The 19870-nt window shown below is 53.0% G+C and overlaps 1 protein-coding gene across 6 annotated transcripts in view; it reads left to right on the top strand.

The window, feature by feature from the left end:
• BCOR (BCL6 corepressor) overlaps positions 1-19870 on the top strand; it is a 58465-nt gene that overhangs the window by 8647 nt on the left and 29948 nt on the right. For 4 of the 6 annotated variants that reach the window (XM_062488110.1, XM_062488114.1, XM_062488112.1 and 1 more), the window contains exons 2-6: positions 10630-10759; positions 12264-12342; positions 13261-16089; positions 16785-16838; positions 17311-17494. In XM_062488110.1, coding sequence (XP_062344094.1) covers positions 10674-10759; positions 12264-12342; positions 13261-16089; positions 16785-16838; positions 17311-17494 — 3232 coding nt within the window. In that variant the 5' untranslated portion in view covers positions 10630-10673. The remainder of the gene's footprint in view (positions 1-10629; positions 10760-12263; positions 12343-13260; positions 16090-16784; positions 16839-17310; positions 17495-19870) is intronic. The other 2 variants (XM_062488113.1, XM_062488111.1) reach the window with 1 other exon arrangement.

Below are 19870 nucleotides of genomic sequence, written 5' to 3'. Positions count from 1 at the left end.
ACTGGTGTCTTTCGGTGGTGAATCTGATTCGGAAGTCGATTGGAGACTTGCCACATTAGTGTGAGGCACCATACCTGCCGGGGTAGTACTGCCCTTTGGCAGGAGTTTGGCCAAGATGGAGACACACTCCCAATAAAGCCAGCTATTTCTCCTTACTGGTGCTGGCTCCCAAACTGCATATAGGTACATAGAAAGTGTGATTCCAGCTCCTATGGCCTCCTAAGGAGTTTGTGTGGGACACAGATTTCAGAGAAAGTTGCCATGTCTCTGATTTCCCTTAAGAGATGCACAATTTGGATAATGCCAGGAGTTTGAATGGGCAAGGAGAGGTTTCCTTGAATAGATTTATTTCCCCCATGCTTCTGTAAAGTAAATTCCACATGTCCTCCAACTTTGCTGCTGATGTCAAAGTAAGTAAGGGCAGGGAAGGAGGTGGAAGGATTTGCACTCAAATTCCAGCTGTGCCCAGCAAAAGGCCCTCTGAGAGTGTGCAGCCCACTCCTCTGCTTCCAGGTGATTTGTATCATGAAGGAAGCGGGAGTCGTGCTTTAGGTATTGTAATTTTTCTGGGTTTTTTTCTGTAATTTTTTTCCTCCTTACGATGGAATGGAGAAGGTGGGAGATTGTCTCTGTCTCCCGGCTGAGCGGAGGGGCTGGGGCCGCAGCGGGTTGCGGGGTCACCGTCCCGGGCAGGGCTGGCGGAGGGGCCCCTCGGGTGGAGGTTCGCTGCGACAGCAGATCGGGCGCTGCCGGCGGCAGCCCGGTGCGAGAGGCCGGGCAGGGATCGGGGGAAGCCCGGCGTTCCCGGGGAAAGGCTGCTCGGAGGCGCGCCGCGTCGCGGGGGCGAGCTCGCCGTGTGCCGCGGGGCGCTGCGCAGCTGCAGGCGCGGCTTTCCCCGCCACAGCGGGGTTCCCCCTCGCCTTTCCCAAAAGCCAGACCGAGAGCGGAGCTCAACTTGTGATTGTGCGGGCGTTTCGTCGGGCGTGAGTGCTGACTGGAAACCCCTCTGTGCTGTGGTGGGAGAGCCCCGCGGTGCTCGGCGCCCGTTGACACCGGGTTGGCGGAGCTGCACCCCCAGCCCCGACCCGCAGAACCCCCCGGGCAGCGCGGCCCCGGCTGGCCAACCTCCGGGAACAAGCACGTTTCTGGCCCCAGGGCGGGGGAGGTGGGTAGAGGGTGTTCCTTGTTCAGAGTAAACCAGCTGCAGTAGTTGATGGTAAAGCAATGAAGGCAGACACAATGCTGCTGTTGTTGGTTTGATCTCTAACTGGGGATTGTTAGTCTGGATTTAACTCTGTGGCAAGAGGGGCGGGGGCTGGGGGGGGGGGGTGGGAGGCGAAGGCTGTTTACAGCCAGTGCAAATAATGTGACAGCTGTTAGAGCGCGAAAAGCCCGCGCCTCTCTGGCACTCGCACACAAAAGCTCTCGCTGCGGCCGGAGCGGCCCCGGGGCCGCCCCGCCGCTCCCGGAGTCACCGCCCGGAGCTGCGGAGCCCGGCGGGGCGCTCCGGGACCCGGCGGCATCCCGGGCGGCGGCGGCGGGGCACCCAGCCGTGCTTCCCCTGCCGCCGCGCTTAAGCAAACGCCGCTGGCCGGGGAGAAGCGGTCCGCCCCCTCCCCCCGGCCCCTCTTTCCGCCTCCGCTTGATTTACAAGCGCGCGGAGGCAGCTGGAGGAGCGGCCGGCTCCGTGCCCGGCCCCGGCGCTGGGAAATCCCTCCCGGCGGTAGGTTTGCGCTGGCTCCGGTGACTTTGCGGGAGCGGCGGACGACGTGTGCCGGCAGCCCCGCGGCAGGAGAGGGCAGCCCGGCTGCGAGCTTCGGTCGGGCTGGGGCACGGCACGGCGCGGCACGGCACGGCACGGCACGGCGCGGTGCGGCTCCTGGCAGCACGTTTCCCTCACAAACACGTGTTGGCAGAGGAGTTACCGCTTGAGATGGCAGCGTACGACCCCTGATAACCTGGACTTGCAGGGATCCCTGGTGTAGGTCTTGAGTGAAAAACTTCTCGTGCCTAAATTTCCCGAGTTGCTATTTTCTGTTCAAAGCCTCTGCATCTAAGCCCCTCGGTATGTCTTCTGAGTGTAGGATGTAAAATGCTGTGTGTTCTTGAAGTTTGCTCCGGTATCCAGAGTGATCTCCTGGCTCTTTCAGAAGAGCCTTTGGAAAGTCGAGGAAACTTGGAGAACTGGGTTCCGGCCTATATTTGTACCTGACATAATTTCACTACCTACGAGAACCGCTGTGTTTTATATAGTAAGTGACCTCCACTTACTATTGTCTTTTTGAGGAGGCGGCTCTGGGGTGGAAAGCAGGTAAGAAGAGGAGATGCTTATTTCCTCCCTCTTCCCCCTTTTAGTCGTTTTGGTCGATGGGTTGTCTTTATCTATTTCTCTCCCATCAATCTGTTATGTTTTTTTTTTCTCTTTTGGCCTTGACTGTCCCCTTGGTACTTTATGGATTACACTGTGCTATTAGTGGCAAAAGTACACCAGTAGTCATTCAACAATTTTAGCATCAATTCCTATAAACTGGTGTTTTATATGACATGTGCCATTTTTCTACAAGAATACTGCTTGCGAAACTAGTTTCGCCTTGGAGCAAAGGCGGAAAGATAAACAGGCCTGCATAGCCAAAACACTTGCATAGCCAAAACACTGGCAATTGCTGCCTCCTTCCAAATCTTTTAAAGTCACGGAGCAATATTTTCGGGATTATGCTGCTGCCTCTGAGGAGGGAATGTCGGCGGCGTTAGGAAAAAAAAAAAAAAGCTAATGCAAATTAGAGAAAAATAATTTTCTTTCAGCGATATGCAATGTATTAGTCACTTGTTATCATGCTTAGAGGCAGACCTCATTTGCGCGTCTGCCAACTCGTTCACATCTGCTCAGAGCTGTTCAGGGCATTTTAACCTTGGCGGTGTCGTGTCGTAGTCCCACGGATCAAGAACGAGTAATTAAAGCTCTAAGCAGCAGCAAAAAATTCATAGCCGCCCATCTGCATGGCAGTTGATTCGCTGCTTTGTTTCGGTGCGGAGCGCAGGGATGGGAAGGCAGGGTCGGTGGCGGCCTCCACGCTGCCTCCTCTCCGCCGGGGCACCGCCGCTACCGGCAACTTTATGTCCTTTTAGTTTCCTTTTTCTTCACCTCCCCCCCCCCCCCCTTTTTTTTTCCTTTTAAAATGTTGTGATTTTTTTTTTTTCACGTGTGTTTGTTTGGCTTTTTTTTTTTTTTTTTTTTTTTTTTTTTTTTTGCCCCGGTGTTTTCCGCAGGCCGAGTCGGGCGGGCGGTTTGGCGCTGGCTGTGCCCACCCTAGACAGGCTTTTCCTCTAAAAATGTGGAGAAGGTTGTGGATGTGAGGTCGGGACGCGTCGCAGAGACGTTTAGTAGAGGTGCTCGTAATGCAGCTTGCTTAACTGAGGCCTCGCCAGCGCTTTCCAGAAGTGCTCGGGAAAGCGTTTCACATTAAGGAAGAAATGTTAGCGTCATAAACCCGACATAAACTTTGGGGCGAGGCTAATTTTTATGCATTGTTCAGCAGAAACCAGGCTGTTTGTTTGTTTGTTGTTGGGAGGAGGAGAAGGGAATTAAAAAAAAAAAAAAAAAAAAGGACCCCCCCCCCCAACTTCCCAAGCACTTTTTCTTGCATGCGGTCGCCGAAGGTCCCCGTGCCCCGACCCTGGTTCTGCCGTGGCTGTGCAGACAAAGCCCTGCGGGAAGCGAGAGGCTTCCATGCCGGCCGCGGTAGGTAAAACGAGAGACGGAGGCTCCCAAGTTTAATATCTGCCTGTTGTGCGCGGCCATTTGCTGCATGGGGCGCGGAGCCGCCGTCCCCCGGCGGGGCTGGCGCTGGGGAACGGAGTGGGGGGTAGGGGGAGCGGAGGGAGCCGCTCCCCATCCATCAGCCCCGCGAAGCTGTTGCTCCGTAAATGAGGGAACCACAGGCCCTGTCAGCCGCAGTTATGCAAAATGAAGTCGTCCGTGATCAATATCTCCCAACGTCCCCGACGGATGTGTGTGTGGGGGGGGACGCCCCCGCCCAGCGTGCCGCGGCGGCTCCGCGCCGGGGAGCGGTGTGCCGGGGTGGCCGGAGGGAAACCAAGGGAGTACGGCCCATTAATCACTCCACCCCCCGGGGGTGCGGTGGGGGCTAGGGGAAGGAAACGGGGGCCGTGCTCCGGTATTTCTGCAGGGATAACGTTGCGGAAGTGAGCGCAGGCCTTCGCCCAACTCTGACTGGAGCTCCGGGACTTTTGTATTCAATGTGGGGGTGTTTCCCCCCCACCCTGCTTTCTATGTTTCCCGATCTTTGGAGGCAGGGGAGGGCTCGCCGGAGCCTGGCTAATGGCGAGCCCGTGGCGCTGCGCTCTCCCAGCCTCCCGCGGACGAACAATGGGGGACGAGCGGGGGGAAGGGGTTGGCTTGGTGGTATTTTTTTCCTTTCCTCCCCCCCCCCATCTTTTTTTTTTCCCCTCTCTATGCCCCTTCTGGAAAGCAAAAGCCATACGGAATAAAGGCAACAATGAAGGGTTCGCGGGATGGGGATGCCGAATGCGCGGCGGGTTAATGGGCTGGGGGGGCGGGGGGGCCGCAGGCCTACGCTTTTCTTTCCCCGCTCCGGGAATGCAGCCTTAAATTACCTGAAATGCACATTTCTGCCTGGCCCGCGGTGCGTGGGTGTGTGTGCTTGCGTGTGTGTGTGTCCCTCTCTCCCACTGCTGCCGCTGCTCCGCCTGCGCAGCCCAGGCTCGGTTGCTGCCTGTTGTCTCTGGCAGAGGCAGCGGAAACCTCGCTCCCGTGCGTGCGTGTGTGTCAGTATGTGTGTGTATGTGTGTGTAAAATGGCGCGGACGGCCTGCGTAGGGAGATGCCACGGCGGGTGGGCGCCGGGAGGGAGCCCGGGCTCTCCCCGGGGTCCCCGTCTGCGCGGGGGCCCGGGGGTTCCGGTGGCTGAGCCGGTTTGTGGCTCCCTCCTCCGCCACCGCCTCCTCCTGTAGCCTTGTTTCCCGGTTTCCTGGAGCGGCGGCAGGAATCCCCCGGCCCCCCCTCGGAGCGCTCGTCCCGCCCGGTCGCCACCGCGGCGTGCGCCCGGGGGACAGCGGCATGGCCCTCGCCGGGGGAGGGACAGCGGGCCCGGGGGCGGGCGCCGTGGCGGCGGTGCGGGGCTGTCAGTGCGGGGGACGGGGCCGGTGTTTCCCGCGAATCTCTGGGAAATCCTTCATGCGGCAATGTCTCAAAGTTGGGTACCAGCCGCCTCACCTCCCCCCACTGTGTGCGTGGGAGCTTTCGTAGCCTCTCTATCGCACCCTCAAGATGTGGTTCAACCGGGGGGAGGGAGAGGGGGGGGGGCAGCGTGAGTGCCTCCCGCCATGCCAGTGTCCCGTAAGCTTCAGGTATGGGCATCGCGGTGCGCCTTGGCGTCGAGGAGCGTGTGCCCGGGGGTCCGGGTCTTCCCCCGGGGCACCGCGGCAGGCAGTGCCGTGTGGGCTCCAGGGGAAGGCAGCCAGGGTTATTTGAAGGATCACCAGCCATTTTAACTTTCCCTCATTGGCCTCCTCCCCCGCCCCCTTCCCCAGTTCCTGGGCTTATCATTAATTGAAAACTTTTTTGTCCACCCCCTTTTTGGCTGCCGCCGGCAGCTTAGAGCGGTGCAATGACTCGCCTCGCAGCATATGGGAAAGGGGAACGCGCCGCTGCCGCTACGGCTCAGCGCTGTCTGTGCAGGGTCCAAGGCGTGACAGGGGGGGCGCGGCGGCCGCCGCTCCCTCGGGCCGCCTGTGCTGGGGGGGGCCGTCCCCGCCGGAGCCCTTCTGCCCCGGAGGTGTCTCCGTGGGGTCGGAGCCGGGCGCAGAGCGGCGGGCGGCCCGCGGCGGCGGTGCCCGGGCCGAGGAGGATGCCCCGCTGGTGCGGGCGTTGGCGCTGGCTCGGCGGCCCCGGGTGCCCCCGGTCGGCTCCGCCGCGCTGTGTTTACACGGGAAAAAGTCCCGGTCGCTGTTCGACACGTGACGGTGTGGGAGCCGCGGAAGGGGGGAACACGGGGGACACGGGAACGATGGGGGTGGCTGCGGCAAGAGCCTTAAAATAGTCGCGGACCCCTTGTGCTGTGCCTGCGCGCTGCCTAAACCTAGATGCGCTACTGTCGTGCATGACTCTATATGTATTTTAAATCGGTTTAGCGATCTCGCTGGCGCATTGTGCTTAGCTTTATGGTTAAATGAAATGCCACACGTCCCGGGTAAAGGTCAAACTTCTCTAATCCGCGGATCCGTGCGGCGGCTACTTAGTCTGCAGCTTCCTCCTCTGGTTTACAAAACGTGTCACTAGCGGTGATGTCGTGTGGAGATTGCAAAAAATAATCCACAGTGTATTTTATTTTTTTTATACGTATATATAAAAAGCGCAGCCAACCCTGTTCTTTTAACACTTGTCTAATATTAGATCGCTGGCTGCTGCCAGAGCTTTATATGGCGCATTGTAAACGGTGCAGCAATACGGTGTCTCTGAAGTCTCCTTTCTAGCCGTGGCACAGGTCGTGGTTCCTGTAAGTCGTAAATATGTAAGTCGGAGGTAGAAAATAAACGAGGTACCTAAACACATTCATAAGCATCAGCCCGTATTTAAGCTTATGAATACCGTGCGAGCGCTGCCCTTTAAATCAAGCTCCAGAATGAACAGGGCTAAGGACTAATCGAAGTAGATCGCTACGAGTCCCCGATTGCTTTTCACTTCTTTCTCAGGGATTTTCACAAATCTAGAAATGATTCTTCCCGTGGCCTGGAACCGGGCGGCGACGGGGCGGGGGGAGGGGGCGCCGGGGGGGGGGGGGGGGGTGATGTGGGGGAGGGATCAGAGGCCGGTAATTTATTGCGTGGCTTTTAATATCCGAAAGACTGCGTTGTTTGCCGAAGCTCCCGGAGCTCCGTCGGTGCCATCGGCTCTTGCAGAGGTTTTTTTTATACCCCGCGTAGCCCTCCCCGCCGGCTGCCGCTGCGCTGCCGCTGCCGGCTCCGTGGCTTGTGCAGTGGAAACTGGCAGGCTGCCAGGCGGAGCTCGGAGGTGGAAAAGAGTAAAGGCGCCAAAAGGGAACTCGTGCGCCGCTGCAATTCTCCTCCTGACCCGCTTCCTGGCTCGCTTCAGCCGCCGGCCCCGCCGGGCTTCCTCCAGTGCTCCGTGTGCCCCCCCCGCCCCTCGCCCCTCGCTGAGGCTTTCACCTCGCAAACTCGCCGCCAGGCACCCCGGGGTCATGGGGGTGGAGAGGGAGGGGGAAGAGGAGGCCGCCCTGTCCCGGTGGCGATGCCACCCCCTCCTCTTTCCCCTGGAGGCACGGAGAAGCGGAGTCTTCCTCTTCCTCCTTCTCCCCCTCCCCGCGGGCATCGGGTTTTTCTCGTTTCCACGCCAGGAGCTTGTTAACAAAACTTTGCTGCTGCTGGCGTCAGTGGCTGCCAAAAGTCTGTTGACGTTGCGAGGGAGACCCGAACGTTTCCCTTTTTAATCAGCTGCCCGAGCAGTGCGGTGTGTGCCCGTGCCTGCCTCTGCGGCGCGGGCCGGCGGGGCGCGGGCAGCGCGGGAGGTGGGTGGGTGTTCCCGGCACGGCTCGGCTCGGCTCGGCACGGCACAGCACGCCGGGGCCCTGCTCGGCAGCACGCCGGGAGGCAGGTTAGTGCTTGCAGGCGCTTTTCACAACTAGTTTCTCACGGCGGCATCGCTGCGGAACCGCGTGTGCGTTGCGCTCTCACTCTCTCCAGCATCCCCCCTACCCCCCCGCGCCTCCCTCCCTCTCTGTCTTCCTCCCTCCGTCCCTCCTCCCTCCCTCCCTCCCTCCCTCCTCCGTGCATCACCGTCTATATTTAGCCGCAAATGGCTTTATCGGCCAGACACCTCCCGGAGGAAATGCCGTACGCGCTCCGGCTGCCGAGCCCCGCTCCGCGCCCCGCCGCGCAGCGCAGCGGGGGCGGCCGGGGGGGCTGGGGCGCGCTGGCGGTGGCCCGGTGGGTGACAGGAGGAGGGAGGGAGGGAGAGACGTGTCCTCGGTTTCCTCCGTGTGCCGGGGCGCTCAGCCTGCCGTCGGGGTTGCATAACGGGACCGGCTGTACCCACCTCCGCGGAAGCTGGGTATAAATAGGTGCGGTGTCCCCCACGCCCCCTCCACTGCCCCCCCCTCCCCCCCATCCCTGCAGCGCAGAGCGCTTGTGGAGCTGCCTGCGTATGGCCGAGCCTCTGTGAGCCGGTATCCCCGACAGACAGCTGCTTGCGGGGAGAGAGACGAGGAGGAGGAGGGACAGGGTGTGCGAAGAGTTAAAAGTCTGCTGCTTGTTGCAATGAAATTATGGCTGGCAGTGGCGCCGCTCCTCGTTCAGCAGACCTCCACTTTTAAACAGTTCACGAGAAGTTCATCAGGGCGGCGATGATTATAACCGCACACCCGTGCGCACCCGGGGCTCTCAGCGACAAGGGGTGGCTTGCGGGAGGGGGCTGGCAGCCGTCGGGGGCGCGGGCTCTGACCTGCCTGGTGGCCCCAGGACGTCCCACCCCGTCCCTGCGACCGGGCGGGTTTTGCCCTTGCTCGGGTGGTGGTGGTGGTTGTGGGACATGAGGCCTCCAGATTACCCGCTTTTGGCTGGGGAAGCTCTCACTCCCCCACCCCACGCAACTTCAGCATTTCGCTATCTGCACGTGTCAGGGGATTGATGGGCTCTAGTTCAGGCACCTCGCCTTATCTTAATGATACATTTCCAGCGAGGAAACCAGGCAGCCCCTCTGAGGAGCCGTGGCCCCAAAGGGAAGCGGGGCACAGGGAGCAGGGCTGTGTGCTGTCCAGGCCCTTCTCTGAGCCGCTGCCTGTCCCTTACCGATGAGGCAGCGCACTAAGGGTGGCTACTAACCTTACGTAAAACCCTAAATCACTCTCTCCATGCTGCTGCTGCCTCTATTGAAAACATTACGAGCAGCGCATCTGGAAACCAGTAAATCTGTCCAGAAAACGTCTTTCCAGTGAAATAACTCCTTTTGAATGATAGCGTGGTAACTAACCTCCGTGTATTTTTGTTTCCTCGCGGCGATTTGTGCGGACTTCATTAGGAAAAGCTAACCGTTGTGGAGAAAGGAGGGTCAACGCGCTGTTTCATTAATATACATTTGTTCCAGACGTGGAGTTTTGCACAAAAGGCCTCTCTGAGGGGAGAAAAAAGTGTTGGGGAACAAGGCTTTCCTGCGGTTTCAGTTCTTAAACCTCTCTGAACGTGTGTGAAGTATTGTGTTAAAGGCCCAATCTGGGCTTCTTCCCTATTAAATGCCAAAGTGATCATTTGCATATTTTGTAGCCTGACAAAGGAAATGAGTTTGCTGGGGAAGCATGGATGCTTTGGGAGACGTTAGGCATTAAACTCCCAGTGGTCAATCGCCCGTTACTGGCTTGTGTGTGTGTAAAAGGAGTATCATGCCTCCTGCTTAAAGGCTTCTATTTTTGTGAGAGAGGAAGAGCTGAGGGATATCCTGTGCATTAAAGGCTCCCCCTACTTATTAACCCAGCATTTAGCAGCAGGATGCAGGCTGAAGCTCAGTCAAAAGAAACGACTCAACCTCCGAAGAGCAATTAAAATCTTGCACTGGAATAAATCATGCGCCGCGATAATCCTGTTAATAAAACGCAGCTTGTCCTGACACTTCGCTCATGCAGCAAACTAGAATTTAATGCGAGCGGAGGTGGCATTAGGCAAGGTAGAGGGGAGGAAAAGCCTTTCCCCCTCTGCTGCTGGGCGCGAAAATGTGGTTACCTTTCACCTGCCTCTCTGGCTGCACACGGTGCCGATCCTCTTGGACTGCTAATACTTCTCCAGTGAGCCCGCTAATGATTTCTTTCCCTGGAGTGAGCAGGCATCATTGAATTACTGAAAGCACTCGCAGCAGCAGCAGCAGCAGCAGCAGCAGCAGCAGCAGCTCCAATGCAGAAGCCACCAGGGCTCCTCAATTAATCAAATCAAGGGGTGGGGAGCTCGCCAACCCAATTACTATTTTTAACCCCTTTCTCCAAGTTAGTCATGTGCAGATGCTAAAGGGGAGTTTTTTGTTTAGATTCTGTAGCAGTGTCTCTTCAGTTTTAAGTCCTCTGTAAAAGCCTTATCAGCAATCAGCGTAGCTAATATACATGGTATGTGGTTGTTCTTGCCCTGCTTTCCTACTCCTGTGTGTTCCCAATGCAGGGCTTTTGTGAGTGCCTGTGGGTTGTTTGAATGTTCCCCCAGGCTCATGGGGTCTCCCTCCTCGGTTCAGCCTATTTGAGATGAAGATTTGGGGACTGGTGTGTACTTGGCTGGCTGAGTCATTTCTTGTGGAAATGAAATGCTGTGAAGAAACTTTTATTTGTCGATAGTCTGGAATGATTCTTAATTTTCTGGATGTACGCTGGGGAAAAGATCCATCTCCTCTGACCTATAAATGCCCTCAATTTGCTCCTTTATTGCCGGGTATCTCCCTCAGCGGTTAACGTAGGCAGCTCACTCCCCGCACCAATCCTGCATTCATTATTAATTACCCGGAGGGAGGCTGGCTGCTCCGCTGTGATGTTTGCACTTCCTCCTAGACAAATCTGCTCAACTTTTCTTTTTTTCTTTTTTCTTCTTCTTCTCTTTTTAATAGAATATAAAACTGTGAAGAAAAGCGTTGATTTTTAAGAAGACGTCATGCTTTCTGCAACTCCCCTATATGGCAACGTTCATAGCTGGATGAGCAATGAAAGGGTCCGCATGTGTGGGATTAATGAAGACAGGTAAATATTTAAGCTTCTGGCAAGTTAAACCACACTGTAATTCTGCAGAGCGAGGTCTCGGAGTTTGTTCGCTTCCCTAATACCGGAGCAGAAAGCTGCCACCTCACATTGAGATCAGCCTAGCTTGGAGGGAGGGCAAAGGGAGAGAGTCAAGATGTGCCTGAGAGCAGTAGAGCAGATGCTGATTTACTATGGAACAGGCAACCTGGATCAGTGAAGTGGGGGTGCCCCCAAAGCAGCCTTTGAATGTGCTTTTGAAATTAATTTATTATTTTGCATTTGTAAAGGGGAAGGAAACTAAATAGTGCAGGTTTTCTTGTGGTGACTCTCTGTGGCAGAGGAGCTTGTGCCTGCAACTTGGTGTTCCCTGCCTTTGGACCAACAGCTTACCATGTTAAATAGGATCAGTAGTGTCTGTCTTCCACAAATGAATTACTCTTCCTTCCCACCTTTTTTCCTACTGAATGTAATTCAGTTGTTTATCAAAATTACACTGTTCGATGGGGTGACACAGTCACTGACAGGTGTCCCCTTCTCTTAAATCCCAGCTTTTTAAAAAGCAAAATGATGCTGGATGGAAGCTTCAGATGCGTCTTCACTTCTCTCTGCCAGTTTGGTGTGATTTTAGTGCTTTTCTCTCTTCTCATTCTCTGTTCTCACTGTTGTGTGAGAAGCCTTCAAAAAGCTGGTGGAAGTTTTTGGTCTTTGCAGGGAATACTATTTGCAAACATAAGCTGAAGGAAAACAGCCAAGCATCTCACTTTGCTTTATCACCCTCCCTCCCCACTTTCCTCCCAGTTGTTCAGGGATAATAACTGTATGTGCTACTTGGAGGGAAGGTGAGTCTTTTAAAAACAAATGGATTAAAATCGCATTTCTGCTTTATGGTGATGATGTGCCTTTAAGCACTTTGGTTGAAAGGAGTTCTTTTGGGTAATGCTGCGACTTTCCCTTCTGCTGCATGTCAGTGATTTTTATCCCTGGGATTTGGAATTTGGTACTAAGGTATATTCTTTATTGGTGATTTCTGTGATGACAAGTCCCAGAGCTGCAACACTGGTATGGCACAGATGTGCAGCTCCCTCTTAAGCATGGTGGAGCTGATGTTCATATGATATTAGCGTGCGTGTTTTAATTTTATCCTCAGCAATGTTTATGGATGGTATATGAACAGAGTATGTTTAAAATGGGATATTCTCCCCCTGGAAAAAGGAAAGGGCAAGGAGCAAAAGAGAAGACTGACAAAAACTGCTTGCTTTGAAAGAGGCTGCTCTGAGATGTACTTGGTGTGTTCTCATCAGAATCCTTTATGCTTATTTTCAAAAGGTCCTTGCTTTTCAGTTGCCATGTGGGCATGCTTTTCAGTTGGATGGGTACAGGGAAGGATAAATATGTTATCTCATGGGACTTCTCTAGGGGAATCAAAATATGGAGGTGATACGGTACTGTACTGATCCAAGATGCACAGGATGTTTTCAAATAGTGAGCTTCTGTTTTTCAATAGGAAAATTCCCGTTAATGATGGCGATGCACCGAAAAGCAGACTGGAGTTGAGGGAGGAAAATCACCTGAATCACAGTGTGGTAAGAAGTTACAAGCTTCATGCTGTAGATGAATCTGTGCCTGTCTCCCCACTGTGACTCCTACCCCTGGCTGTTACTATGTGATCCATTTAGAGAAATTATTAAAGCACCTTCCTGTTGCAGCCCTTGTAGGCTTGGGCACATTCAAGTTGTTTCTTGTGAAACAGTGAAGTTGCGGCTTTGTTTGTTTATCTCATTAATCTCTTGATGCTTTGTAATATGTGTTGTTGTATGATGTCAGATTCTTAATTTTACTGTTATGAATAACGCCATGCATAATACCAGCATGTGTAACAAAAACAGTTCACGTAGGCACTAAGAACATCAATGTTCCAACAAAGTTGGTGGGGTTTTTTCCTTATTTGTGTCTACAAGGGGAGCAGCAGGTGGGAAAGGAATTAGATGGCACACCTTTCTTCATGCTGCATCCTCAGATGCCTTGCCCCATTAATCATGTGGCTGTGGTGAGCCCCAGAGCAGAATTGCAGTAGAGGGAGAGGTCCTGAAGGAGGATGAGGACGAGGAGGAGAGGTACTCCATCCTTCTCCTTCTGGTCTCCACACCACAGCCCACATCCTCTTGCTCTGGGAGGGCTGGGCCTGAAGAGCCAGTGGTTGCACAGGAGCAGAGCCTCTGAACATCGTCTCTGGGCCACTCCTGGCTGCTTGAGTCCTCACACCTTTGTTCCCGGCTGTTTGAATTTTGGAGAGATTGGTATTGATGTTTGTGGTGTTTTATATGCTGCTCTGTAGGTTTCCGTTCTCCCATTTTCCAGTGTAATCAGCCTCTGTACGTTTTCACAATAAACAGCATGTTTGCATTGTTATTGTTTCTCATCCAAAACGCTGATCTGTCTGTAGCTTGAATGGTGGTCATGTTAGTGAGATGTGAAAGTAACATTCTTCTTGTTCTGTAAAGGTGGATGCGACTACAGCACATCGCATCGACAGTCTTGCAGCTCTGAGTATGGACAGGTCTGGGCTCATGCGAGAAGGACTCAGAGTCCCCGGTAGCATTGTCTATTCCAGCTTGTGCGGACTTGGCTCGGAAAAATCACGGGATGCTACGGGTTCGATAGCCAGCCTGGGATTTACTCCTGAGCGAAATCCAGAGATACAGTTTAAGTCTAATCCCCCCGAAGCGGTGGAAAGCGCAGCTGTCTCTGGAAAAGCCCCAAATGGCTTCAGTGCTATATACAAAACACCACCTGGAATACAAAAAAACTCTGTCCCGACAGGGGAGACACTGGGTTTGGACCGAGCCACGGGTGACAGGCAGAGTCCTCTCGGTGTCAATGGTGCTAGTTACCTAAGGCTCCCCTGGGTAAACCCCTACATGGAGGGCGCAACGCCCACCATATACCCTTTCCTCGACTCACCAAATAAGTATTCGTTGAACATGTACAAGGCATTGCTACCTCAGCAGTCCACCTACAGCTTACCGCAGCACCTGGCTTACTCGCCCGTATGTACGAACGGTGAACGTTTTTTATACCTGCCTCCTTCCCACTACGTTGCCCCTCACATCCCTTCGTCGCTGGCATCGCCCATGAGGCTCTCGACTGCTTCAGCTTCACCAGCAATCCCACCTTTGGTGCACTGTCCAGATAAAAGTTTGTCGTGGAAGATGGGTGTGAGCCCAGGCAATCCTGTTGACACGCACGCCTACCCCCACATCCAGAGCAGCAAGCAGCCCCGGGTCACCACTGCCAAGCCAGCCTCTGCCAACTTGCCAGCAGATCCTGCACTCCTGCTGCCTCACTCGCCCCGGCCGTCCCCCCGCCTCCCCCCGCCTCCCCCGGTCGGGGATGCCTATGCTGATTTCCACAAACATTTCCCCAGGATCACCACCTCTCCCTCCTCTGCTGTTACGCTCCCAAAGCCCTACGTGAACATCGGCAGTGAATTTCCACCTGCTCGCCTCTCCAATGGGAAGCTTCCCAAAGGCAGTGATGCTGGGGAGGCACCCCTTCCGTCTGCCCCCCATGCACGGAAAGCTGGCCATGACCGGAAAGACAGCAGGTCTCCCCCACTCCTGGAAAAGCAGACCCCGACCAAAGATGTCACTGACAAACCGCTGGACTTGTCAGCGAAAGTGGTTGATGTGGAAACGGCTGGCAAGTCGGACCACAGTAAGAAGATTATGCCAACGGTGCTGGTGCATGGAAGGGCAGGAGGGGGGACGCACTTGCCAGGCAGTGACATTGTTCAGAAAGAAACCATTTCTCCAGGGAACAGCTGCCCCATCTACAGGCCTGAAATTATCAGCACGGCACCATCCTCCTGGATCGTTCCTGGTCCCAGCCCCAGTGAGGAGGCTGGGAAGAATGTCCAGCTGAAAAACAAGGCACTGGACTGGGTTATGCCACAGCCACGGAGTTCCTCGTGCCCCAGGATGGGTGGCACGGAGGCAGTGGTCAGCAGTGTTTCGGGGACAGTGTCAGCGGGGGGGCGGCCAGCATCAGCGTCACCAGCTCCCAATGCCAACGTGGATTGCGCCAAGACGGCGCGGAGCTCTGCAGAGAGCACCGCCTCAGTCATACAGCACGTCGGGCAGCCCGTCACCGCTCCTGCGAAACATAGCAGTAAGGTGGCCAAATCCTGTGGTCAGGAAGCCAACTTCAAGGCGACCGAGACTGCCCTGGCCTCTAGCCCCATCTTCCTGCCGCCCAACGAGGCGTTTCGCTCCCCGCCTCTGCCCTACCCTAGGAGCTACCTCCCATATCCAGTGCCGGAGGGGATTGCCATCAGCCCTCTCACCCTGCACGGGAAAGGACATGTCTACCCTCACCCTGTCTTGCTGCCCAACGGCAGCCTCTACCCCACCCACCTGGCTCCCAAACCTGGCCTCCCTTACAGCCTGCCAGCTGGGAGGGGGGAGTTCATGACCTACCAGGATGCGCTGGGAGTGGGGATGGTGCACCCCATGCTGTTGCAGCATTCGGCTTTGGAGATCAATAAGGAGGAGAAGACAGAGCGGAGGTCACGGTCTCACGAGAGGGTCCGCTACGAGGACCCGGCTCTGCGGGGCCGATTGCCAGAGCTCCTGGAGAGTGGTGGGAAGATGCATTTCGAAATGCCCGGTGACAAGAGTGTGAAATTGCACCAGAGCTCTGGCCACAGTAAAAACTCTGCAAAAAGTGACAAACACCTCTTCCCGGATCTTCTTCGAGATGAGCAAGAGGCTAAGAGTGAAGCAAATGTAACAAAAGCCAGCTTTGCTACAGAAAGCAGTAATCAGACTAATGACCCTACAAAGCACAAGGTAGAGCAGGCGTCTCAGCACAGAGATTTTATTGTAATGAGAGAGGAGTTTGGAAGAAATAATGATGTTCACGAAACCTATAATTTCAAGCAAGCCCAGGGTTCATCAGTGTTCAGCTTAAGGAAAGAAGATTTATCTGTGAGCCAGCCTAAAGAGAGAGTGGCGGTCCAGCCTTCTCCTGTTTTCTTGGAAAGCACGCACGAGAGCGATGCTCCAGCTCTGGCTTTTGGCAAGGTGCAGGAGGACGCGAAGCCATTCTGCATGGGGACTGCTCCGCCAAGCATTGATGCCAACCAGACCTATACCAAAGACGGAGCTGACGACGCGGAGTCTGCTGATGGCAAAATACTGAAACCCAAGCCATCTAAACTGGCCAAGAGGATTGCAAACTCTGCCGGTTATGTAGGTGACCGATTCAAGTGTGTGACGACTGAACTCTACGCCGACTCCAGCCAGCTCAGCCGGGAGCAGCGGGCGTTGCAGGTGAGTCCGCGCGGTCCAACGACCGCCGCGCTTCTTGTCGCTATTTCTCTGTTGCAAGTCACAGTTGAGTTTTTAAAGTTGAGAGAAGCAACACAGGTGGGGAGACCAGAAAATTCTTTTGTTGGGGCGTACTCACCATAAATGGTTTTAAATGGCAAAGTAAGTTTGTTAATGAGAGTGAGGCGGTGTAAGGTGTAAGTATGTGTGGCTTATAGGTATGTATGGGCTAGCAAGCTTTAAAGGGCTTTTACTAAGATCTGATGCAAATGTTAATGCACGTTAATGCAATGTTTGTGCAGTTTTGAGGGGAGTCAAGCAGTCATGCATGTTACCTTGGCGCTGGCTGTAATTTCTGAGCTGGGCTGTAGTGCCAGCTAGCACGGCGTACCCAGAAGTTGTGATTAGTATGCCAGATGTGCCATTGGATGGTGAGGAGTTGCAGCCGTGCATTAACGGGTCTCAGGCAACGTTGGTGCCGAGCAAGCGCCCAAGGAAGAGTAGGAGTGGTATTGAGATTGATGCTAAGGGATGATAGACAGATACTGTGTAGGAATATTGTTAGGGTGTTTTGCTTTTAATGAAGGGATGAGTTAAGCCAAATTGTTTTGCATTGTTAAGAAAAGAATTGGTTTATGCTTATAAAAATGGATGAAATTATCTAAATGATCCATTGAGTGCCCATTTTAATTACATAGATGGAAGGATTACAAGAGGACAGTATTTTATGTCTACCTGCTGCTTACTGTGAGGTCAGTTCTTCAAATTTTTATTACTAGACTCTTACATAAACCTTTGAGTTAAATTTCATTTCCAAATACACAAAGGGAAGTTTGTGGGCCATGGTCGTCTTTTATTCATTGTACAGTTTTGTGTTGTTGTTTTTATTTTATTTTATTTTATTTCTTTTTGTTTTTGTCTCTTTTTACCTCCAAAATGGAATGTTTTTGCTTTATATATAATATACATTTATATATAATCTTTTATATATATATATATATATATATATACTTATATATGAAAGAATTGTGTTGCAGTTCGCTTATAATATGCTAGAACTCTATTTTACAAGTCAGGTGTGTTAAAATCCTACCCTTAGCTGTCTATCTGAAACCCTGGTTTTGAGTAATTTTTTTTTTATTTGGAAATGCTTTCATATAAGGTAAGGTAAATGAAGTAGTTTTTATTGCAAGGCTTTTTTTTTCATATCAATTCTCTTTCTAGCGTGCAATGATGCGCTTCTCAGAGTTGGAGATGAAAGAGAGAGAAGGCCAAACAGCTACCAAAGACTCAGAGGTCTGCAGATTCAGCCAGGCAGACTGGGAAAACTTGAAAGGAAACAGTGAAAAGAAGCCAAAGTCTGTTGCTCTGGAAGATGCCATTGCTGACCAAAATGACAATGACAGATGTAAGCAAATTTAGATGGCTTTCTGAAGTGTGTGTGTGTCTCTTTGCCATGGCAGCTTGCAGCAAAGCAAGCAAATCTTTGTGTTCTTACCGTGTTGCTGGTGAAAGTCACTGACCTCATCCTCTGCAGGTGCTGAGTTGCCAAGGCTGGTACCTCTGTGCTTGTTTTGGGGGTTGCGAGTTACTTTGCTATTGCACCTGCTTTTCAGGAGATGGTTAACTCTCTGTCACTGAGCTAGTGCCTTAGAGAGATCCACCTTTTAATTGATGGGGGTACTACATCAGCTGGTGAAAGCAAAGGTCCAAGGTTATATTTTAAATACAGAAAGGATATGGGGAAGAGGGGAAAGCATGAATGAGTTCAGCTTCCTGAAATTGCAGTAGCAGTGAGATATGCCAGTATTGCAGTCTTCAAAGCAAGGATGGGGGACAGAAAAGTGAAGGGAAGTGGGAAAGGATGTGATCTGCCAGGCTGGCTGATCCATAAAAGCTGGCAGTAACAACTCCAAATGATAAGAAGCTACTTTGCCTGGGTGACTTCTGCTGCAGTGGCTGGGAGGTGTGTGAGACACAGGTTCTTGCAGGCAGTCTGTGAAATTCCTGTGCAACTGTCTGTTCCCTCTAAGCTGTTACAGGGTGTCAGAGGACTACAGACAATGCAGCGTCCTAAAAGTAAGATAAAAATAAATAAATTGTACTGAGGAAATTTTTACTATATGCAAGAAAGATCACTTCTTTTTTTTTTGTTTCCACTCTTGATAACCATATGGCTCCTGTCAGTTCCACCTTTTATTTTTTTATTGGTTTTACCTAGTTGTTTAAGGAATGGATCAGTTCCTTCTGTTGCTACTTTGTTTTGAACAACTCAGAAAAAAAGATCTGTGCAGAAAGCATTGCAAAACAAGAGGAATTGTACTGCAGACTGCACTGTGTGTGTGTGCACGTGGCTGTGTAACTCAGTGGTGAAGCGTGCTCTTTGGTAGGTGGAGATTCATGAGTAGGGCTAGTAGAAAATTCCACTCAGGGAATTTAATAACTTTGAATTATTGTTCTGGTCTTTGGTTAATGCTTTTGGCAGAGAGCATGCTGGTCAATCGTACTTGCTGGATTACTCGCCTAAATTCAAGTTACTGTGGCATTGCTATCGTTGAAATGACAGCCTCAACAAAAATTGGAGTGGCAGAATAGCCAGGGAAAGTTTTAATTGTGGAGGTGGAGAGGCTAGCAGGGTGGGGAGAGGCAGGCTGAGCCTCTGGAAGCTGGGCAGCCTTTTCCTTCTCCAAACTATATAGAGGTTGGTGCGGGAACGAAGGCACAGCTGCCTTTGCAGTCCCTGTGCTAAAGCTGAGAGCTGGGCAGGCTGCTGCCCTGGCTGTCCCCTTTGCTGCCTTCCTTGCTCCTCGGAGGACTTGGGATCCCCTGATGATGTCTTCTGTTGAATTCCACCCTGGGTGTGCAGGAAAGCTAGAAGAGCAGTGGCAGCAGCAGTCCTGCTGGCTTGTTCTGGCTGCAGAGAGGGTTCAGCAAAGGGGGGGGATGATGGGCTGTGGAGTTGAGAGGGGAGCAAGGAGGATTACACAGGGAGGGAAGGCAGGCTTGCTCAGGGACATGGGGCTGCTTGTGGAGGGGTGGTGGGGGTGCTGTGGAGAGTGTTAGAGCATTATTGTATGCTGAAACCCCTCCCCTCACCCTTGCAAAAGGCCGATGATATGGTTCACCATTTAGTGAGATCTCTGGCACTTGAATCTGCTGGCTAAAATTTGTTTGAGACTGCTAAATAACTGTTGGAAGCAGGGAAAGTATGTTCAGTCTTATGTTAGTTCATTCCTCTCCTCTGCTAATTAGCTCTGACTTAACAGGCTATTTCAGACTTTGGCCAAATGTCTAAACTCCTAAAAGCACGGATCTGTTCTGCTGAGGGAGCTCCTTTTTTTGTACTTCGGCCTGGGCAGCAGCAAATACTTACTAGTACAGATTCAGATCTCAGTAAAAGTTTTTTTATCGTGGTGGTTCACCTCCTGCCCCTCGGGATAGCAGCTGATAAATCAGGAAGCTGACGTTCACACCTCTTGAATGCCTCTACTGTGGTGGCTTGGGCTCTCTGTTGGGGCTTGAGCCACCAGCAGCCTTAATGCATCTCTCAATGAGTGACTGGCAAAGGGGTGATGAGCTCTGCCTTCTCTTCCCCTTGGTGAGAGCCAGGGCTGCTTATCTTTTACCTTCCCTTTGCCTTCAATTTCTGACCACGCTGTTGGCCTGTTTGGCTTTAAAGCTCCTGAAAGGGAACGAGCTGATGGTTTGCAGCCTCTTCTGTTTCCTTTCTGCCTCCTGTGAGCAATCTTGCTGCTTGAAAAGTTGTTTCCCTCTGTTTCGTGTT

Source organism: Cinclus cinclus, chromosome 2 (assembly GCF_963662255.1).
Source record: "Cinclus cinclus chromosome 2, bCinCin1.1, whole genome shotgun sequence".
Taxonomy (NCBI): domain Eukaryota; kingdom Metazoa; phylum Chordata; class Aves; order Passeriformes; family Cinclidae; genus Cinclus; species Cinclus cinclus.
This window is presented reverse-complemented; position numbering and strand designations above follow the sequence as displayed.